This window comes from Dipodomys spectabilis, unplaced genomic scaffold (assembly GCF_019054845.1).
Source record: "Dipodomys spectabilis isolate Male_0828 unplaced genomic scaffold, ASM1905484v1 ptg000348l, whole genome shotgun sequence".
NCBI lineage: Eukaryota > Metazoa > Chordata > Mammalia > Rodentia > Heteromyidae > Dipodomys > Dipodomys spectabilis.
This window is the reverse complement of record NW_024871025.1, coordinates 132,125-150,471: the sequence shown is the minus strand read 5'-3', so window position 1 is coordinate 150,471 and position 18,347 is coordinate 132,125. Positions and strand designations below refer to the sequence as shown.

Below are 18,347 nucleotides of genomic sequence, written 5' to 3'. Positions count from 1 at the left end.
GGAGGAAGCAGACAAGGAGGTTGCTGAGGTCAGCAGTGATCAGGAGAAAACTCCCTCTGCCCCCTCAGGCAGGATTCAAACTGCTTTTAGAATACATTTCAGAATTTGGATTTATGGTGGGGATAAAAAGTCGTTACCTGGATAAAGGACAATACAGTAGTTCCTATGAGTTCAAATGCAAATAGAATTCCTCATCCAGCAGCTGTTTAAATTTAAACAGATGTTTATTATTCCACTTATCTTGGTTTGTTTGGACTGTTATAACAGTCCAATATCTGTTGAAGGCTCTCTTCCTTGTGTGTAGATGCCTCTTTTCTTCTCCTGTACTCATATCTGATTTGTTCCTCTTCTTATAAATACCATATTTCTATCACAGTGTCTATTCTCAGGACTTCATCTAATCCTAATTACTTCTCATAGGCTCCAACTCCAAATAGCATCACATTAGGGATGAGAGCTTCAACACAGGAATTTTAGGAGGACTTAAATATTCAACCCATAGCACTACTTAACAAGAAATTGTGAGATGGGAAGTCTTGGGATTAACACAACAACTCAATAGCATCGCCAATATTTTGGACTTTTTGCTTTGATATGCTCAATGCAATAGCTATTTCTCCTTTCATAGTTTTAACGTGGCTGCTCTGCTATAGGTCCAAATGGCACACATTAACTATAGCATCAGCTAAGTACCAGTGGCTCACATTTATAGTCCTAGCTATTCAGGAGACTGAGATCTGGGATTCATGTCAAAGCCAGCCCCTGAGCCGGGTGCTGGTGGCTCACGCCTGTAATCCTAGCTACTCAGGAGGCTGAGATCTGAGGATCGCGGTTCAAAGCCAGCCCGGGCAGGAGAGACTATGAGACTCCTATCTCCAATAAACCACCAGAAAACCGGAAGTGGCGCTGTAGCTCAAGTGGTAGAGCGCTCGCCTTGAGATGAAGAGCTGAGGGACAGCGCCCAGGCCCAGAGTTCAAGCCCCACGACCAACCAAAAAAAAAAAAAGCCAGCCCCTGGCAGACAAATCCACAAGACTGTCATCTCCAATTAACCAGCAAAAGGCCAGAAGTGTAGGCATGACTCAAGTGGGAGAGCACCAGCCTTGAGTACGAAAGCTAAATATGAGCTTGAGACCCTGAGTTCAAGTGCTGGTATCAATTTCCTCCAAAAAATTCCAGGTTAATATAGTAAGAAATGGAGAACTATGCAAGGGTTTTGAGTAGTAGGAGAATGTGGTAACATCAGTATATGAGAAATTGGTGACTCCCTATGTTGGAGTATAGATGTGAAAAAAAGAAAGATTAGTTAGGATCCAGGGGCCCTGAACAGCATCCTGGCCTGGCAAGTGGGAACCAGATACAAAAGAGACAATATGGTTTCTGATGGAAGCATAGAATTCCATACTATAATATATTCCACATTTTCTTGATCCATTCATGTACTGAGGGGCATCTGGGTTGGTTCCATATCTTAGCTATGGTAAATAATGCTGCAATAAACATAGTTGTGCTGGTAGCTTTAGCATGGCCTTGTTTGTGATCCTTTGGGTAAATGCCCAGAAATGAGATTGCTGGGTCATAGGGGAGCTCTATGTGGAATCTTTTGAGGAATCTCTATACTGCTTTCCAGAGTGGTTGAAAAAGTTTACACTCCCACCAACAATGCATTAGGGTTCCTTTTTGGCCACATCCCCTCCAGCATCTGTTGTTGTTAGATTTCTTGATTATAGCCATTCTAACTGGGATGAGGTGGAATCTCAATGTTGGTTTGATTTGCATTTCTTTTATGGCTAGGGAGGTTGAGCATTTCTTCATGTGTCTATTGGCCATTCTTATTTCCTCTTCAGAGAAATCTCTCTTTAAGTCTTTAGCCCACTAATTAATGGGGCAGTTGTTTCTTTGAGGATTTGTTGTTGGAGGATTTAGGTTTTTTTCTTTGTTGCTGTTGTTTTTAATGTGCTATGTGATTTTTTTGTTTCTTTGTATTTTCTTCCCCCATGGTATAACTCGTTTTCACTGTATTTGATGCTGGTGCCCTGCATCTTGTACATACATTTTTCTAATTTGGAGAAGGGAAGGGAAATAACAAAATGCTGAAACAAGGATGCAGGTTGACCCATTGTAACAATGAGACATACAAGACACTATGTTGAAAAGAAACTTTACATTGGGGGGGGGGAGGGAGGAGTTGGGGAAGTGGGAAAGGAAGGGTTGGTAGGAGAAAAAGGAGGTGGTAACAATGCTTAATAGGAAATATACTCATTATTTTACTCATGTAACTGTAACCCCTCTGCACAGTATCTTTACAATAAAAAAGAGACAATATGTTTTAAAAGTGGTTCCAGCAGGAAACAAAACATCCTGCCTCTGATCCTCCCTAGCCTCTTTTAGTTTCTCAAGTTCCAAAAGCCTTCCCATGACCCTGAGATGGGGAAATGATTTGCAGAAGGGTCCTGATTAGGAATTAACAACCAGTTAGGGTGCTGCAGGAGCCAAAGAATAAAAATACCACTTTCCATTGAGCTATGGTATATCCACTGATGTCACTATATTTGATTTTGGTATCCTGGTATTGTATATACGTTTATTTGAATTAGGGAAGGGAAGGGGAACAACAGAATGGTGAGACAAAGAACCAATGCAACAGTGATATACACAAGACAAAATGTTGGAAACAATCTGTACAACTTGGGTGGGGTGATTGGCAGAGGAGGGAAAGTAGGAGAAAAATGAGAGAAGGGATATCAAGTTTGACAAGAAATGTACTTATTACCTTAATTATGTAACTGTAACTACTCTGTACATCACTTTAACAATTAAAAAAAAGAAATTATAAAAATACCACCTTCTAAGCATCTCATTATAATAGGGCAACCATTTTTAGCCACAGAGTCTTTGTTCAAATGAAATTTTACACAACAACCCACTATTTAGAACAGTGGGGGTGCGGTGGAGTGAAAGGCAGTATGTCTTGCCCACCTAACTTTCTTTTCTTCTCATTTTATCACATGTACATATATACATGTGTGTTTGTGTGTGTGTGTGTGTGTGTGTGTGTGTGTGTGTGTGTGTGTGTGTGTGTGTGTGTACACCAGTTCTGGGGCTTGAACTCAGGGCCTGGGCACTGTCCCTGAGCTGTTCTCAGGGTATAAAAAAAAACCAAAACCTTAGATTCCTCCACCTGCACAGTGAGCAGCAGAGGCCTTTGACTGAGATACTTCTTTTCTGAATGAAGTTCTTCACACTTACCCTACATTGTCTGTGGACTTCATTCATCAAATTCCTGAGATGAGAATCAGAGAAGCGCAGCAGCAACAGTAAGAAGCTGCAACACTAGCCTCTGCTACGGGGCTGCAATCTTAGTGGTCTGAGCCCACTTCAGAAGGGACGTGAGGGGAATGGACTCTGCTCACCACAAACAGCAAAACAAATTGGTATCTGAGGGGATAGGTTAAAGTTAATATCAAGATTTCTTGTCTTTGTGACTAGGAAAATCTTGAGGGTAAAGAGAATTGGGAAAGACCTTGGAAAAAAGAGAAAAAATGGATTTGGTTTAGGTAATATTAAATGTGAGCGTTTGAACTGTTTGAGTGGATATGTGGATTTTTTTTTAGGCATTAGAAATAACACTTGGAGCCTGGCACTGGGGCCTCACACCTGTAATCCTAGCTACTCAGGAGGCTGAGAACTGAGTATGATGGTTCAAAGCCAGCACAGTCAGGAAAGCCTGTGAGACTTATCTCTAATTAACCACTAGAAAACCGGAAGGGGCACTGTGGTAGAGTGCTAGCCTTGAACTGAAGAGCTCAGGGATAGTGCCCAGGCCCAGAGTTCAAGCCTCATGACTGACAAAAAAAAAAAAAAGAAATAACACAGGATATTGGAGGGGTGGTTCAGATGGTAGAGTGCCAATCAATGAATGAAAGCATTAGGTACTGAGTTTGAGTCCCAGTATAGGACCTAAAAATCTTGGTGCTTCAATGGTTTGGAACAGGGTCACTGGGTAAAAACTGTCTTGGCTTGAAGTCTGGTTTACCTCTTCCATTAGTAGACATGTGACCACGGGTTTGCCTCTTCCATTAGTAGACATGTGACCACGGGTATGTAAGCTTTCTGTGCTTCTGTTCTGTCATCTGTAAGACAAAGATAATTGTGGTTACTTCACAGACTTGTGAGAGTTATAGGAAGTAATCCATATCAAAGGCTCACAGCAGTCAGCCCCTGGCTTCTAGCAACTATTATTATCCTTTGGGTGGAGCCAACAGCTTAGAAGTGATCCTATCACCCAGTCCTGAATGTGTTCTTTGTCTGTTCTCATTTGACTCACTGTGGTTAGAGCAAAACACACCAGAATCTTTCATTATAAGACACATTCATGTTCCATGTGCAGAAAAGACAGTTTTACGTTGTTACTACAAAAAGTGAACTTGAAAATGTTCTATCCCAGCACTGCTTGTGAATTTTTAACTACAGAGTCTTTGTTCAAATGAAATTTTATAAAACAGCCCACTATTTAGAACAGTGGGGGTGCGGTGGAGTGAAAGGCAGGATGTCTTGCCCACCTAACCTTCTTTTCTTCTCATTTTATCACATGTACATATATACATGTGTGTGTACACACACACACACACACACACACACACACACACACACACATACACATATGCCAGTCCTGGGGCTTGAACTCAGGGCCTGGGCACTGTCCCTGAGCTGCTTTTGCTCAAGGCTAGCGCTCTACCACTTGAACCACAGCTCTACTTCTGTTTTTTTCTGTTTATGTGGTAGTGAGGAATTGAACCCAGGGCTTCCTGCATGCTAAGCAAGTACTCTACCACTTAGCCACATTCCCAGCCCTGTTATTATATATTAATTGTATAAAATAAGTGGTTTCATTGTGACGTTTTCATACATACATACATTTAACATATTTGATCATATTTGCCACTCCATTATTCTGTCTTATCCTTCCAATGTCTCTCTGATATAGTACTCCTGACCCTAACAGCTCCATGGAACACACTTTGAGAAACTCAATGTAGCCCAAATCCTTAATTCACTGTCAGAAAGGAAGAGTGCTCCAAAGAGCTTGAGTGGTCTAAATAGTAATCGTCAAACTTAAGATCAGTAACTAAAACTGGGAGAGAACGAAGGAAAGGATGACATTGTCCAAAAATAAATGAACTAGTTACTTGACTTATGTAACATCACCTTATAATAACCACAAAAAATAAATTAATAAAAAGATCAATACTGATATATCACCTTATAATATAATAAAAATAAATTAATAAAAATATCCATACCTAGCTCCCCTGAAAGAGTTGTACATTATTGGAGGAAATGTGCATTAGTACAATCATTATGGAGAACTGTATGGATGTTACTCTGAAAATTAAAAGTATTACTACATGATGCAGCAATCTGACATTCTCCTATTTATTGCAGCACCATTCACAAAGCCAGAATATGGAATGAACCAAGATGGCATGAAAAGATGGAGAAAATGTGATGTGATGTATACTTACCATGAAAAACTATTCAGCTATGAATTCTGTCACTTGTGACAGCGTGGGTGGAATGAGAAGATATTATCCTAAGTGAAATAATCCAGGCACACAAAAACAAGTATTGAATGATCTCACTCAACAGATGTGGAAGGAAAACAATTGATCTCAAAGGAGAGAGTGAATAGTGATTATTAGAAGCTATGAGTGGGGTGATAAAAGAGTGTGATAATGGATGCCAAAGTACAATTAGAAATAAGTTGTAGAGTTCTGTAATACAGTAGAGTGAGTATAATTTGTAGTAGCCTGTTATGTCTTTCATGAAGACCTTGAAAAAATGTTTGAAGGCTCTAAATACAAAGAGGTTGATAAGAAGATGGAAATGCTAATTACCTTAATGTGATCAATCATATTCTATACATGTACTCAAATATCAAACCATTCCCCCAAATATATAATTATGTTAATCATAGAACAATATTCATGTTGAAGAACATGAAAATGCTAATTATTTTGACTTATAATATGCATTGTATGCCTGCACTAAATTATCACATGGTACTCCATAAATATAATTATTATGTGTCAATTCAAAATGAAAAGGGAGAGGTTGGAGGCGTAGCTCAGTTGGTTGAATTCTAACCAATGAGTTGGTTGAATTCTAACCAATGAGTAAAAGCATCACATACTGAGTTTGACTCTCAGTCTTGGGAAATGAAAACAGGCCAGGTATAGTGCCACACACCTGTAGAGCTAGTACTCAGGAAGCTGAGGCAGGGGGATCACTAGCTTGAGGCCAACCTGGGCTACACAGAGAGTCGAGTCCCTGGCTCAAAAAACCAGCTATGGCAGTAAATACCTATAATTCAGCTACTAGGATAGAATACCAGCTACATACATATAATACCAGTAGCTAGGATGACAGGTATAAATCACCAGTGCCTGGCTGACGATGTGTATTTTTATAACGCAATGCTTCATAATGTATGTATGAATCTTTTAAAAGGAGAAATTGGTGCTTTTTAAAGTCTTTCTTGACAATTTGCACACATTTATGGTGTTGGAAAATTGTACACATTCAAGGTATACAATGTAATTTTTTTTTGGCCAATACTGAGGTTTGAACTCAAGGCTTTGTGTTTGGTAGGCAAGGTTTCCACCACATGACTCACACCCAGCCCTAAAGCATGAGGCTTTGATGCTTTATTTTATTAACTTCTCTGAAGTTGTTAATGAAGGAGTTAGGTGGATAGACTGTCATCCTTAGAACCCACTATAAAACCATCAAATGCTTATGTGAACACACAGAGGTAGAATGAAAGAAGTAACATCTGGAACGGAAAGAGTTGCTAGGAAGCATCCACATTGAAATTCATAGAATGCCAAGGTCTGCAGCTAATAAGTTCTGTACCAGAAGTGAACAGGGCCTTCAGTGTTTTCTGGGTCTTTCTCACTGTCATGAAACTTTAATAAAGGCTGCATTTTTGAGTATACGTTTGAGCCAATTGGGAATAAAATAATAGACAAGAAATACAGAAGGAAGAGAGTTCCATTACCACCTGTACTGTCTACTTGGGAAAATCACTGGACTCCCTGAGCAAAATGATGGCACTGAAGCAGAAAAGGGCCACTGACTTTAAAGTGTCTATCGTTCCATATTGACAGTCAGTCACAAGTGGTTGACATCTTATGGGAACCAAACTTGTGCAGTTACATATATCATCATCATTAGGGCTATATAGAAGAAGGTAAGAATTTCTGAATCTGACTTCTCACTTCCAAATCCCCATTGCAAAGGTAGAGCATGCTATGGCATAATTTGCTGTGCAATGCATCATTATCCAGTTTGACAAATCATAATGCCATGAGAATTCTGTATCATAATCTATAGAATTGGAAGAGAATATGAAAATCACAGTGAAGAGATAAATAAAGCTGACATGCAAGTTTGTGTGTGTGAGATAGAGAGAGAGGAGGGGAGAGAGAAAGGGAGGATGGAAAGAGAGAAAGTATGAGGGAGATATATGGAGAAATAAAGGCTCAGAAAGGAGACAGAGAGGGATAAAGATACAATATAAGCAGGATGGCATGCACAACACACAGGATGGTAGCCAGAAGCTAATGAATTCAAGGTCACCATGGCTACATCTGGAGGCTCTGTCTCAAAACAGCATTATCATCAACAACAACAAAACCAAAGCAAAGCAAAAACACAGTGGAAAGAACATTTGTTTTGCTGTCAGTGGAGATAGCTATATGACTACACTTATTGGCAGTGTGATTTTGAAGAAGTTGCTTCATCTGAATCCTTGTCTGTAAATGGATCAGTGAGGCTAGAGCTGTTTCTCAATCTGAGCTGCATATTGAAACCACTTTTTGACCCTTAAAGACAAAGATGCTCTAGTCCAGCTCTTGAGGTTCTGCCTTGGGTAGTCTGTGCTCACCCCTGTGCATGCTGGGTTTCCAGGGTAGAGAAACATATGTTGCAGCCCAGAAGTACTCACATGGCCCCCAGCCTTACAAGTCTAGGATTCTATATAACAAAATGCTCATTTATTTACAAAATATTAGTAAATAAGGTGTCCCAATTATTTACATATCTAGGTTAATGAATTACTGTCATCAATTGTACAACAATTAGTAATATAGGGATATAAGGATGTCACTCATTGATAGAACATTTGCTGTAGCATACTTGAGATCTGAGGATCCATCCCCAGCACCACCAAAAAGCAAAACTAAAAACAAATATGAAATACGGACAGCTTTATGAATTACCCATGTGCTGCCCATCACAAACTTTTGCCCCTCAGACTAATACAAATGCTGATTCTTTGGGACAGGCACCTTTATGATACAGAATGATTGCTTTGAAAGTTGTACGTAAATGGCATTATGCCAGACAGGCTAAACATTCTCAAACCTTCCTTTGGTCCAAACTTCTCTCCATACAGTTATTTAATGCTTATACCCTAAACACTCTGAGAACTGTTCCTCTTTGGATAGCTCTGCCACGAACCCTGCCCCAGGTTGAAGGAGCTCTTCTGTAACAGGGACAGACATGTGGGACTGGGGTTGATGTTCAAGCAACTCCATGTGATCCTCTACATTTAGCTTCATACTTGTTGACCTGAGTTCTGATCCTGCTTTATCCACCAGACTTTTGTGTTCTTTCCTGATCAGACCTCTTATCTCACACAAAGCCTGTCGGTAGCTCCTTGCCTTTTGCCCCTACCACATATGTAGATTATGACTTTTGTTTTCAGTGGTACTGGGGTTTGTATTTGCTCGGTCTGCGTTATACTGCTGAGACATGTCTCCAACCTTTTTGTGTTTTTTTTTGCCAGTCCTGGGGCTTGAACTCAGGCCCTGGGCTTCTTTTGCTCAAGGCTAGCACTCTACCACTTGAACCACAGTGCCACTTTCAGCTTTTTCTATGTATGTGGTACTGAGGAATTGAACCTAGAGCTTCATGCCTGCTAGGCAAACACTCTACCACTAAGCCACATTCCCAACCCTCTTTTTGCTTTTTTAGACAGGGTTTCACTTCCTTCCAAGGCATGGGTCTGAGCCATGATACGCCTATTCAGGCTTCATGTCAGTAGCTAAGATGACAGGCACATCCCACCATGCCCAGCTTCTTCCACTGAGATGAAAACTTATGGCTTTGTTTGCCTAGGCTGATCTGAAATTGTGATCTTCCTTATGTCAGCCTCCTACAATGCTAAGATGATAGGTATGTGCTAGTGGGCCCAGCTATGGTTTGAGAAGTATTCCCATGAACTCTTCTCCCTGGGCTAGCCTGGAACCATGATCCTACCAAGAAGCTAGGATTACAAGTGTGATCCTTTTGGCATTGCAGGGTCATGATTTTGGGGCCAAAGAGTAGAGAACAAATAGCAAACGTTTCCCTAAAGGCAAGACATGGAATGATATAAGAAAGACCCTAGGGGCTAAGGATTTAGCTCAGTGGAAGAGCACTTGCCTGGCAAGTGCAAGGTCCTGAGTTCAGTCCTCAGCTGTGGAAAAAAAGAAAAGGAAAGAAAAAAAAGAAAAGAAAGGAAGGGGCTGGGAAGGTGGCTCAGTGGTAGAGTGCTTGCCTTGCATGCATGAGGCCCTGGGTTTGATTCCTCAGTATCATATAAGCAAAAAGAAAAAAACCGGAAGTGGCACTGTGGCTCAAGTGGTAGAGCGCTAGCCTTGAGCTGAAGAGCTGAGGGACAGCGCCCAGGCCCAGAGTTCAGGCCCCATGACTGGACCCCCCCCTACACCCGAAAAAAAAAGAAAAGAAAAAAAGGAAGATCAAATGAATATATCAAAGTATGTTACATGCATGTAAGATACTATCAATCAAAACATATTACTTCAGCCAACTGCTGGTGACTCATGCCTGTAATCCTAGCTACTCTGCAGGCTGAAATCTGAGAATCATAGTTTGAAACTAATGTAGACAGGACAGTCAATGAGACTTTTTTTGTTGGTTGTGAGGCTTGAATTGGAGGTCGGCACTATCCCTGAACTCTTTTTGCTCAAGGCTAGCACTCTACTACTTTGAGCTACAGCACCACTCCTGGTTTTCTGGTGGCTAATTGGAGATAAGATTCATAGACTTTCTTCCCTGGGCTGGCTTTGAACCATGATCCTCATATCTTAGCGTCCTGAATGGCTAGGATTACAAGTATGAACTACCAGTGCCAGGCTCCATGAGACTCTCATCTCCAGTTAAATACCAAAGCAGCCAGAAGTAGAGCCTTGAGCAAAAGAGCTTGGGGATGGCACCCAGGACCTGAGTTTAAGCCCCAGGACTGGCGCGTACACACACACACACACACACACACACACACACACACACACACACATACACACACACACTAAACAACCCCCATAATATTATTTTGTAAAATATGTATTAACTATAATAGTAGTTATAAAAAGAAATAACTATATAAAAGATAATAAAATGTAGAGATTGGGAGAAGGAAATGAGTTTAATGGTATGGAGAGTAAATGAATGGAAAAATAAATGCTATTAAATAAATGAACAAAACTCAGGCCTATAAACCTAGCTACTCAGGAGGCTGAGATCTATGAATCATGGTTCAAAGCCAGTGTAGGCAGGAAAGACTCTTATCTCCAATTAGCCACTAGAAAACTGGAAGTGGTGCTGTAGTTCAAGTGGTAGAGCATTTGCCTTGAGTTGAAGAGCTCAGGGATAGCGACCAGGCCCAGAGTTCAAGCCCTACGACTGATCAAATAAACAAAATAAGCTGGGCACCAGTGGCTCACGCCTACTACTAGCTACTCAGGAGGCTGAGATCTAAGGATCACGGGTCAAAGCCAGACCAGGCAGGAAAGTCCGTGAGACTCTTATCTCCAATTAACCATGAGAAAACTGGAAGTGGTGCTGTGGCTCAAGTGGTAGAGCCCTGGCTGAAGAACTCAGTGACAGTGCTCAGGTCCAGAGTTCAAGCCCCATGATTGACAAAAAGAATCAAATAAAAATAAGTATCGTTAGTATGGCTAGAGCAAACCAGAGTTTGGTGATTGTGTTGATGAACTAGAGTTTGGGAACCTATTCTGTCATTGGATTATAAGACATGAAAAAAATCACTTTGTCCTATTTGTGCCTCTGATCATTACACATATATAAACCAAGATATCCAGGTTGACCTCAGAGTTTTCATATCTTTTATATTAAAAAGAAACACCTCCCTATAAATGAAATACCTGTTGAATAAATAACATTCACAAAGCTTTGTTAAGTACAAAGAAAATTAAATACCTACCTTTCTGCCTAGCACATTCCTTCACTTCCTGCCAGACTCTTGCTTTCACCTTTAGGAGAAACTAAACACTATAAAATAAACACGGAGGGTGGGGAGGGAGGAGAGAAGGAGGATTGGCTGGGAGGGTGGGGGGAGGATAGGAAGGGATGGGAAGGGGAAACAAAGGAGGAGGCTACAATGCTTGATAAGAAAGGTACTCATTATCTTGCCCATGTAATTGTAACCCCTCTGTACAGTATTTTCACAATAAAAAAGATATAAAACTAAAATAATAATAATAAACACCAAATAAATAAACACTACTTAATCATGCAAGGTTGAATCAGAGGAACTTTGTCTATGTGCTCCCTTAGTGTTTGCATTTCCCAAGTAATCATCTTTTCACTGGCCCACAGCCTGTAGTAGCTGTGAGCTTCTTTAGAGTGGAGAACATGGCTAATTTTTCTCCACCAATCCCTTCTCATAGAAAGTGCTCGGGAAATGTTTGCTGAATTAATAAATAATCAGAAGCTATAAGAATAGGTTCTGGCTTTTAGAGGTCATACGGTCTCAGTGCTGAGCTGGTAGAATGAGTTCCCCAGGCTATTTCCAGGATATTTTTTTTCCAGCTGTGTCACATAAAGGAAAGTGACTAGGTATATGACTTTTTTTCCATTAGCCTTGTCAGCTGACATTGACAGTTTTCTGACTTCTGCCTTGACCACTTTCTCCATGTCCTTTTTTTGACATACAATGGTTATGTTGCACAGGCTAGCCTGTAATTCACAGGCTTACCTCAGCCTCCCAAGTGCAGAGATTATAGTTGTGCACCACCACACCTGCAAGCCACTATGTTCATCGGTTTTTCTAGAACATAGAGTTAAACACGAAAGTTATACAACATACAATTTGAGGAGTAAGGCCACAGCCCACCAGTAAGCATTGGTGGAGCAACTTTTGAGAATTCAAATCAATTATGAGTTCTCAAGATGGCTATATCGAGGATATAGCTCTAGCCAACCCTTGCTGATAGTGGGGTTAGTCAAATGACATTTTACTAAAGACAATGAGTAATGTTGCAGTGTATTTTGGTACTGGATTGGGCAAGTCAATTTTCTGTGACTCAGTTTTGCTCATGACAGAAGACATTTACAGTTTTCTTACTTTTAGGAATGAATAACATCAAAGTAAATGATAGTGAGAGCCGGGCACAGGTGGCTCACACCTGTAATCCCAGCTACTCAGGAGGCTGAGATCTGAGGACTGCGGTTCAAAGCCAGCATGGGCAGGAAAGTCCGTGAGACTCTTATCTCCAATAAACCACTAGAAAACTGGAAATGGCGCTGTGGCTCAAGTGGTAGAGTACTCGCCTTGAGCTGAAGAGCTGAGGGACAGCACCTAGACCCAGAGTTCAAGCAAGCCCCATAACTGACAAAAAAAAAAAAAGAAAGAAAGAAAGAAAAGAAAATGATAGTGAGGTTAGATCAGTGAGTCTTAGTATTTGTGTTGGAGTTAGGGCAATGGTGGGGAGCCACAAGTGTCTATCTAGAGAAATAGTTAAATGCATAATTTTTGGCAGAAGCACACACACACAAGTGCTTCACGTAATTTCTGAGGATTCCTGGGGCTTTGTACTTTCTGGACCCTTACACAAGCTTATTTATAGACCCCAGATTTAAAATCTATTGGACCAAATGATTTTAAAGCTCGTTTGGTGTTTCTCAAGCTGTGAAACATGGAGCATAGCATGAGAATTACTTGAAGTGTTTAAGAAAATAAGAGGTTTGATGCAGGCAGGGTACTGCTTGCATGCCTGTAATCTCAGCATTGTAGAAGTTGAGCAGGATGATCACCATGTGTTCAGATCCAGCTTGTGCTGCACAGTGAGTTCCTGTTGCAAACAAAGCAAAACAAAACAAGCAATCAGCTGACAACCTTCTATTTCATAAACTTGGGAGTGAGATGTAAGACTGTGTTTTTGAGAACTTTGAGGTGATTCTTTTGAACTGTAACATTTGAGAGTCAATACTTTATTCCAATTTTCCATTTTTATGTTTGAATACCTTCATCTGATGACTTGAGTTTTCTCTGTTCACTGTTCATTTAGCAAATATGACCAATATCATATTTAATATGATCTCATTGTAGAATATTTGTATATACATAGCAACACACACACATACGATGTTTACTAACTGTCCCTTTATCCTTGTTTCTCACTTTTTTAAAGCCTTCCTGTATTTTTTTAAAAAGATACTTCCTCTTTTTGAGTTCAATTTCCCTATCTGAGAAATGGTGTTGTAAATTGGTGCAGTTCAAAACCATGTTCTTCTCCAGTGCTTAGTGACTCCATACCACCCCCTCGCTTCTAGGTACATCTATAGCATGAACTGCGTGGGTAATAAGGACGATTGGAGACAAATTTTGTGTTATTTTTATATAGATTATGTTGAGACGCATTTTTAATTCCAAACAAAATTATTCTCTCCTAACTAAAGGAGCAGGAACAGAAATAGCCTGCTGTCTACCTAGCTCAAAAGTGCCTTTTCTGTCTTAAGCTTTAGAAAGTGCCGTCCGCGCCCATCAGTACTGTAATAGTGGTTGTGAACCAAAAAGCCAGGGCGTGGTCTCTCCGCCCACTGCCTCCGACATCACCAATCCTCGCGCAGCTTTCAAGAGTTGTGATTGGCTGAAAGCAAAAAAGAGCCCCACCCCTGGTCTTATGACTCGGGCTGAAGCTGCGCTGTGGTCAGTGGTCACCGGAGCTGTACTTCCACGTCCCGCGAGCCTTTTTGCTGGTATTGCTGCTCTGGTCTCCGCAACCGCTGCTGCCTCCTGCTTTTCGGAATCATGATGTACTTCCGGCTCTCCCCAGTTCCGAGCTCAGGGCTCGTTCTTCTCTGCCTCCTCTTAGGTGAGTTGTGGGGCCCTTGGGATTAATCTCCCCGCCCGGGCCTGGAGAGCGGGTTCAAAGTTCACAACCTGAAAGACCGGTTCAGACTAGGTTTACACACTGAGCAGTTTATACTGGGTGGCGGTTGATTCCCCTGGGTAGTGGGGCTGTGACCTACAGAAGGCCGGACGGAGGGATGGCCAGGAAGGGCCTCTGAGAATAAGATGGGGCAAATAAGGGAGCAGATGCCAAGAGAGTAGGCATAACAGAGCAAAGAGTGGAATAGGTCGGGCTAGAAAGAGCAGCTTGGGGAGGACAGTCAGGAGCGAGCTCAAGAGGGCAGTATATGCAGATTCTGGGATAACAGACACAATTAGGGGAGTCCTGGTTTCCTAGATCAAGAAAGAGTTTTGAAGATGGTGGAGTAACCAGAAGGGTCAGAAAGAAAATTGGAATGAAATAGATCCGGTGGGGGGAAGGAAGAGCATGGGGTGGGGGAGAGAAAGGATAGAGAGCCTAAAAAATTTGGGACATGGTTGGGGGTTCTTAGCAATTTGAGGCTAAAGAAGAAAGGGTGGCTGATGAAGAACGATGACGAATGATGTGAGATTAGACTTTAGTCTCAGTTTTGAGGGTGAAAACAAGTATGGTAACTGAAGCAATTTTCAGTAGAAAAAACTCGATTCAAATCTCGGGAGACTGAAGGAATGAGTGTAAACTTTGGCGAGAAGTGAATATCTAACTCGGTAGTGTCGAGAAGTTCAATTTTCTATTAGTTTTGCTACTTCCTCACAATCAGACCATGAGAGAAAAAGTCCTAGATGCTTCAATTGAAACAACTTCTCTGATAAGAGGTTTTAGTAGTTGTGTAGCTCAATTTTGTAGACTATCTGCCTGGTCTTCAGAGTTTTCTATTATCTTTCCTATCACACAGTTGACCTATTAATTGTGATTGTGTAGCAGGATTTTGTTAACTTTCTAAGGATTGGGTTACTAGTAGGTCCTAAGAATACCTGGATGAGTGGAATGTTGGTTGGTTATGCTCTATTCTAATGAATAGTCCATTAAAAGGTTTTAGTGCCTAAAAGTGAACTTTGATCGGTGTGTCTTGTTGACCAGATTCATCTTGTCCTTGTTGTTAACCTGTGACTCTTGCTATTTGTGCCTTAATCAAAGAACAGAAGGAACAGACCCACATGCATGTGGGGGAGAAAATAAGATAAGTTAAGGGAGCCTGAGAAATTTTCAGAACAATACTATGAAGATCTTTCTCTTCCCTCTCTCCCTTTCACTTCACTATAGTGTTTTTCAGAAGCTGGTACTGTATGATGACATCACCCACCACTCAGAATGTTCTAATGTTATTGTTTTATTCATTTCTCACTTTTAATTTCTAATACAGTAAATACTAGTAGATATAATTCATACAAATGAAAGTTCTGTGAAGGTCTCCATGGATAGGTGAGTAAAGTGGACCCAATTGCATATCTCTTGCAAATGCATAATGTACTACACCTGGCCACATGGTGTAAGGAATACTACTAAGGCACTTCTAGTCCAGGGCACTGAGGCCTTGCGGGAACACTAAGCCTTAACTTCACTGTGAAAGCTCTGAAGCCTGTGGGCCCTAACAAAGGCTTGTTTACAGTGGAAAGCACCTTATCAGTGACTAGTACACATCTGACAAAGGCATCTGTTAAGCTGTACTTCCCTGCCAATTGAGTCACGCACACAACACTTATTGTTTAGGGAAAGTCAGAAAAACGTAACTGTTGTCCTACTTGTTGGCTTTTGTGTAATTTTTTGTAAATAAATGATTTTTTTGTTTTGTTTTTTACAAAAACTGGTCACTGTAGAAAACTAGCAGGCAAAAATAAGCACATAGAACCTAGTAGCTCTTCTGCTAGTTTGCCATTTATTGATCAGGATGGAATAGATTCATCCTCTTGCATGGTTTCTAAGACCAGTTCCTTACACCTCCAAGTTCACAACAGAATTTGGAGGACTCAAATTTTATGTAGCTAGATTTAGTTTGCAAAAAGCTCCAGAATGCAATATGGTTGCTTTTTCTGATAGCTCTTGATTCAGTGTGGAGCACAAAGTTCTCCCAAGTGTCCTCTTACTTGTGTTTAGTTGCTTAGTGGATTTTGCTTGCTATTTTCTTTATCAAAATTGATAGTAAAAATAGAGGTGTTTTTTTTTGGGGGGGGAGGGTCCGGTCGTGGGGCCTGAACTCTGGGCCTGGGCTCTGTCCCTCAGCTCTTCAGCTCAAGGCTAGTGCTTTACCACTTGAGCCACAGAGCCACTTCCTGCTTTTTTCTTTTTTGCTTATGTGGTGCTGAGGAATCGAACCCAGGGACTCAGGCATGCAAGGCAAGCGCTCTACCACTGAGCCACCTTCCCAGCCCCAAGGGTCTTTTTTTTACTTAGCCTACTTTAGCTATGGGATGATTTCATTGTTACATTTCCATACATGTTTACAACACAATCTAACCTCTCCATATCACTCTCCCTGCTCCCATCCTCCCCTCCCAGAACAATTTCAAGGAGTTTCATTGTTCTGTTTTCATAGCTGTAAAATAATCTATTTTGACTGTGTTAATCCTCATTTGTCCTTTGTTAGCTCCACCTCCTCTGGTTAGTGCCCACCCCCCAAACAATCCTATTCTATTAACCCCTAGGTTTCACTAAGTTTCTTTATGTTGTTTTCACATATGCTTGCAATGTATTACAAAACTGTCCACTATCTACTAAGAATGGGCTTTTGAAAACAACAACTTTGTGAAGTACCTGCTGTATGCCTGGTATATACTGTGGGTACCAATGAAGGAGACTGTCCTGAATTTATACTTTCATTACCATGAATGTTCTTGCTATACCAGTTTCACTTTATAAATTTGTAGCTAGCCTAAGTCCACCAAGTAGCTACTTAAAAAAATAGCTTTATTAAGCAGGACACTGGTTCCTCACACCTTTAATCCTAGCTACTCTGGAGGCTGAGATCTGAGGATCACGGTTCGAAGCCAGCCCCTGCAGGAAAGTCCATGAGACTCTTATCTCCAATTAACCACCAGAAAACCAGAAGTGATGCTGTGGCTCAAGTGGTAGAGTGCTCACCTTGAGCTGAAGAGCTCAAGGACAGCACCCAGGTCCAGGGTTCAAGCTCCACTACCAACAAAAAGAAAATAATAGCTTTATCAGTAAAGGAAGGGGTGACAGTGTCCAAAAAGAAATACTACCTGACTTATAAAAGGATAAACCCTCTGAATACTAACACCTGAATGGTAACATTAAATTATATATATTTTAAAAATGAGGTTAACCATAAAAACTTCTTAAAAAACCAGAAAATCAGAAATGGAGCTGTAGCTCAAGTGGTAGAGTGCTAGCCTTGACCAGAAGAGCTCAGGGACAGAGACCAGACCCCAAGTTTAAACCCTAGGTCTGTCACACAGAAAAGAAGAGTACATTTTGTCCTTCTCAGACTATTAAGTTCTTACCTATTTTCTGTTCCTTTTTTCTCCTAGTTCTAGTCAAGCCTCTTTTATGATGTTAATCTCTGAGAACACACAGTCTTATGTGTTGTTACTTCTTACAGCTTACTGAGTACCAGGTATTCGTTGGTGGGCACTAGAGATAGAACTGTGAACTAGACCCAACATAGACTCTTCTTTCTTCTGTGAACCTTATGTACTATTTTACAAGAGGTTCTTTTGTGTCTTTGGATTGGGAGCTTCAAGGTCAATGCTAACAGCTCAAGTAATTATAGAGCACATTATGAAATAAGATGCCCTATAATAATGCTAGTCTCTTACCTGCATAATGAGTGCTTAAAAGTTAATATAGAGAACTATAAAGTCCTTGGTGAGAAAGGGTTAGGTTTTCACAGAGAACCAGTATCTCTCATTTTGAGGCAATCTGAATGTAAATATGGAGACTTTCTATGGCTTTGCCATACTTTGTTTAATAACAACTTTGGCATAAAGGTTTGTCAAAGTTAATCTAGCTATATTCGTAGAAGTACTTGAAAGGACAGACTTGTCATTAGTCCATTAATCACTGGTTATATTGGATATGATTATAAATAGTCAAATATGTGCCTCGTGTACAGATTTATTCCCCTGTATCCTTGCATGGACTTTGTAATGATGGATTGTTGACAGTTTTGGAACTAGCTTGAGTGTC

The 18,347-nt window shown here is 40.8% G+C and overlaps 1 protein-coding gene across 2 annotated transcripts in view; it reads left to right on the top strand.

The window, feature by feature from the left end:
* The first annotated feature begins 13,993 nt into the window (after positions 1-13,993).
* Lamp2 (lysosomal associated membrane protein 2) overlaps positions 13,994-18,347 on the top strand; it is a 46,142-nt gene continuing 41,788 nt past the window's right edge. The window contains exon 1 of one of the 2 annotated variants that reach the window (XM_042665814.1): positions 13,994-14,183. In XM_042665814.1, the coding sequence (XP_042521748.1) occupies positions 14,120-14,183 (64 nt within the window). In that variant the 5' untranslated portion in view covers positions 13,994-14,119. The remainder of the gene's footprint in view (positions 14,184-18,347) is intronic. The other variant, XM_042665813.1, reaches the window with a different exon arrangement.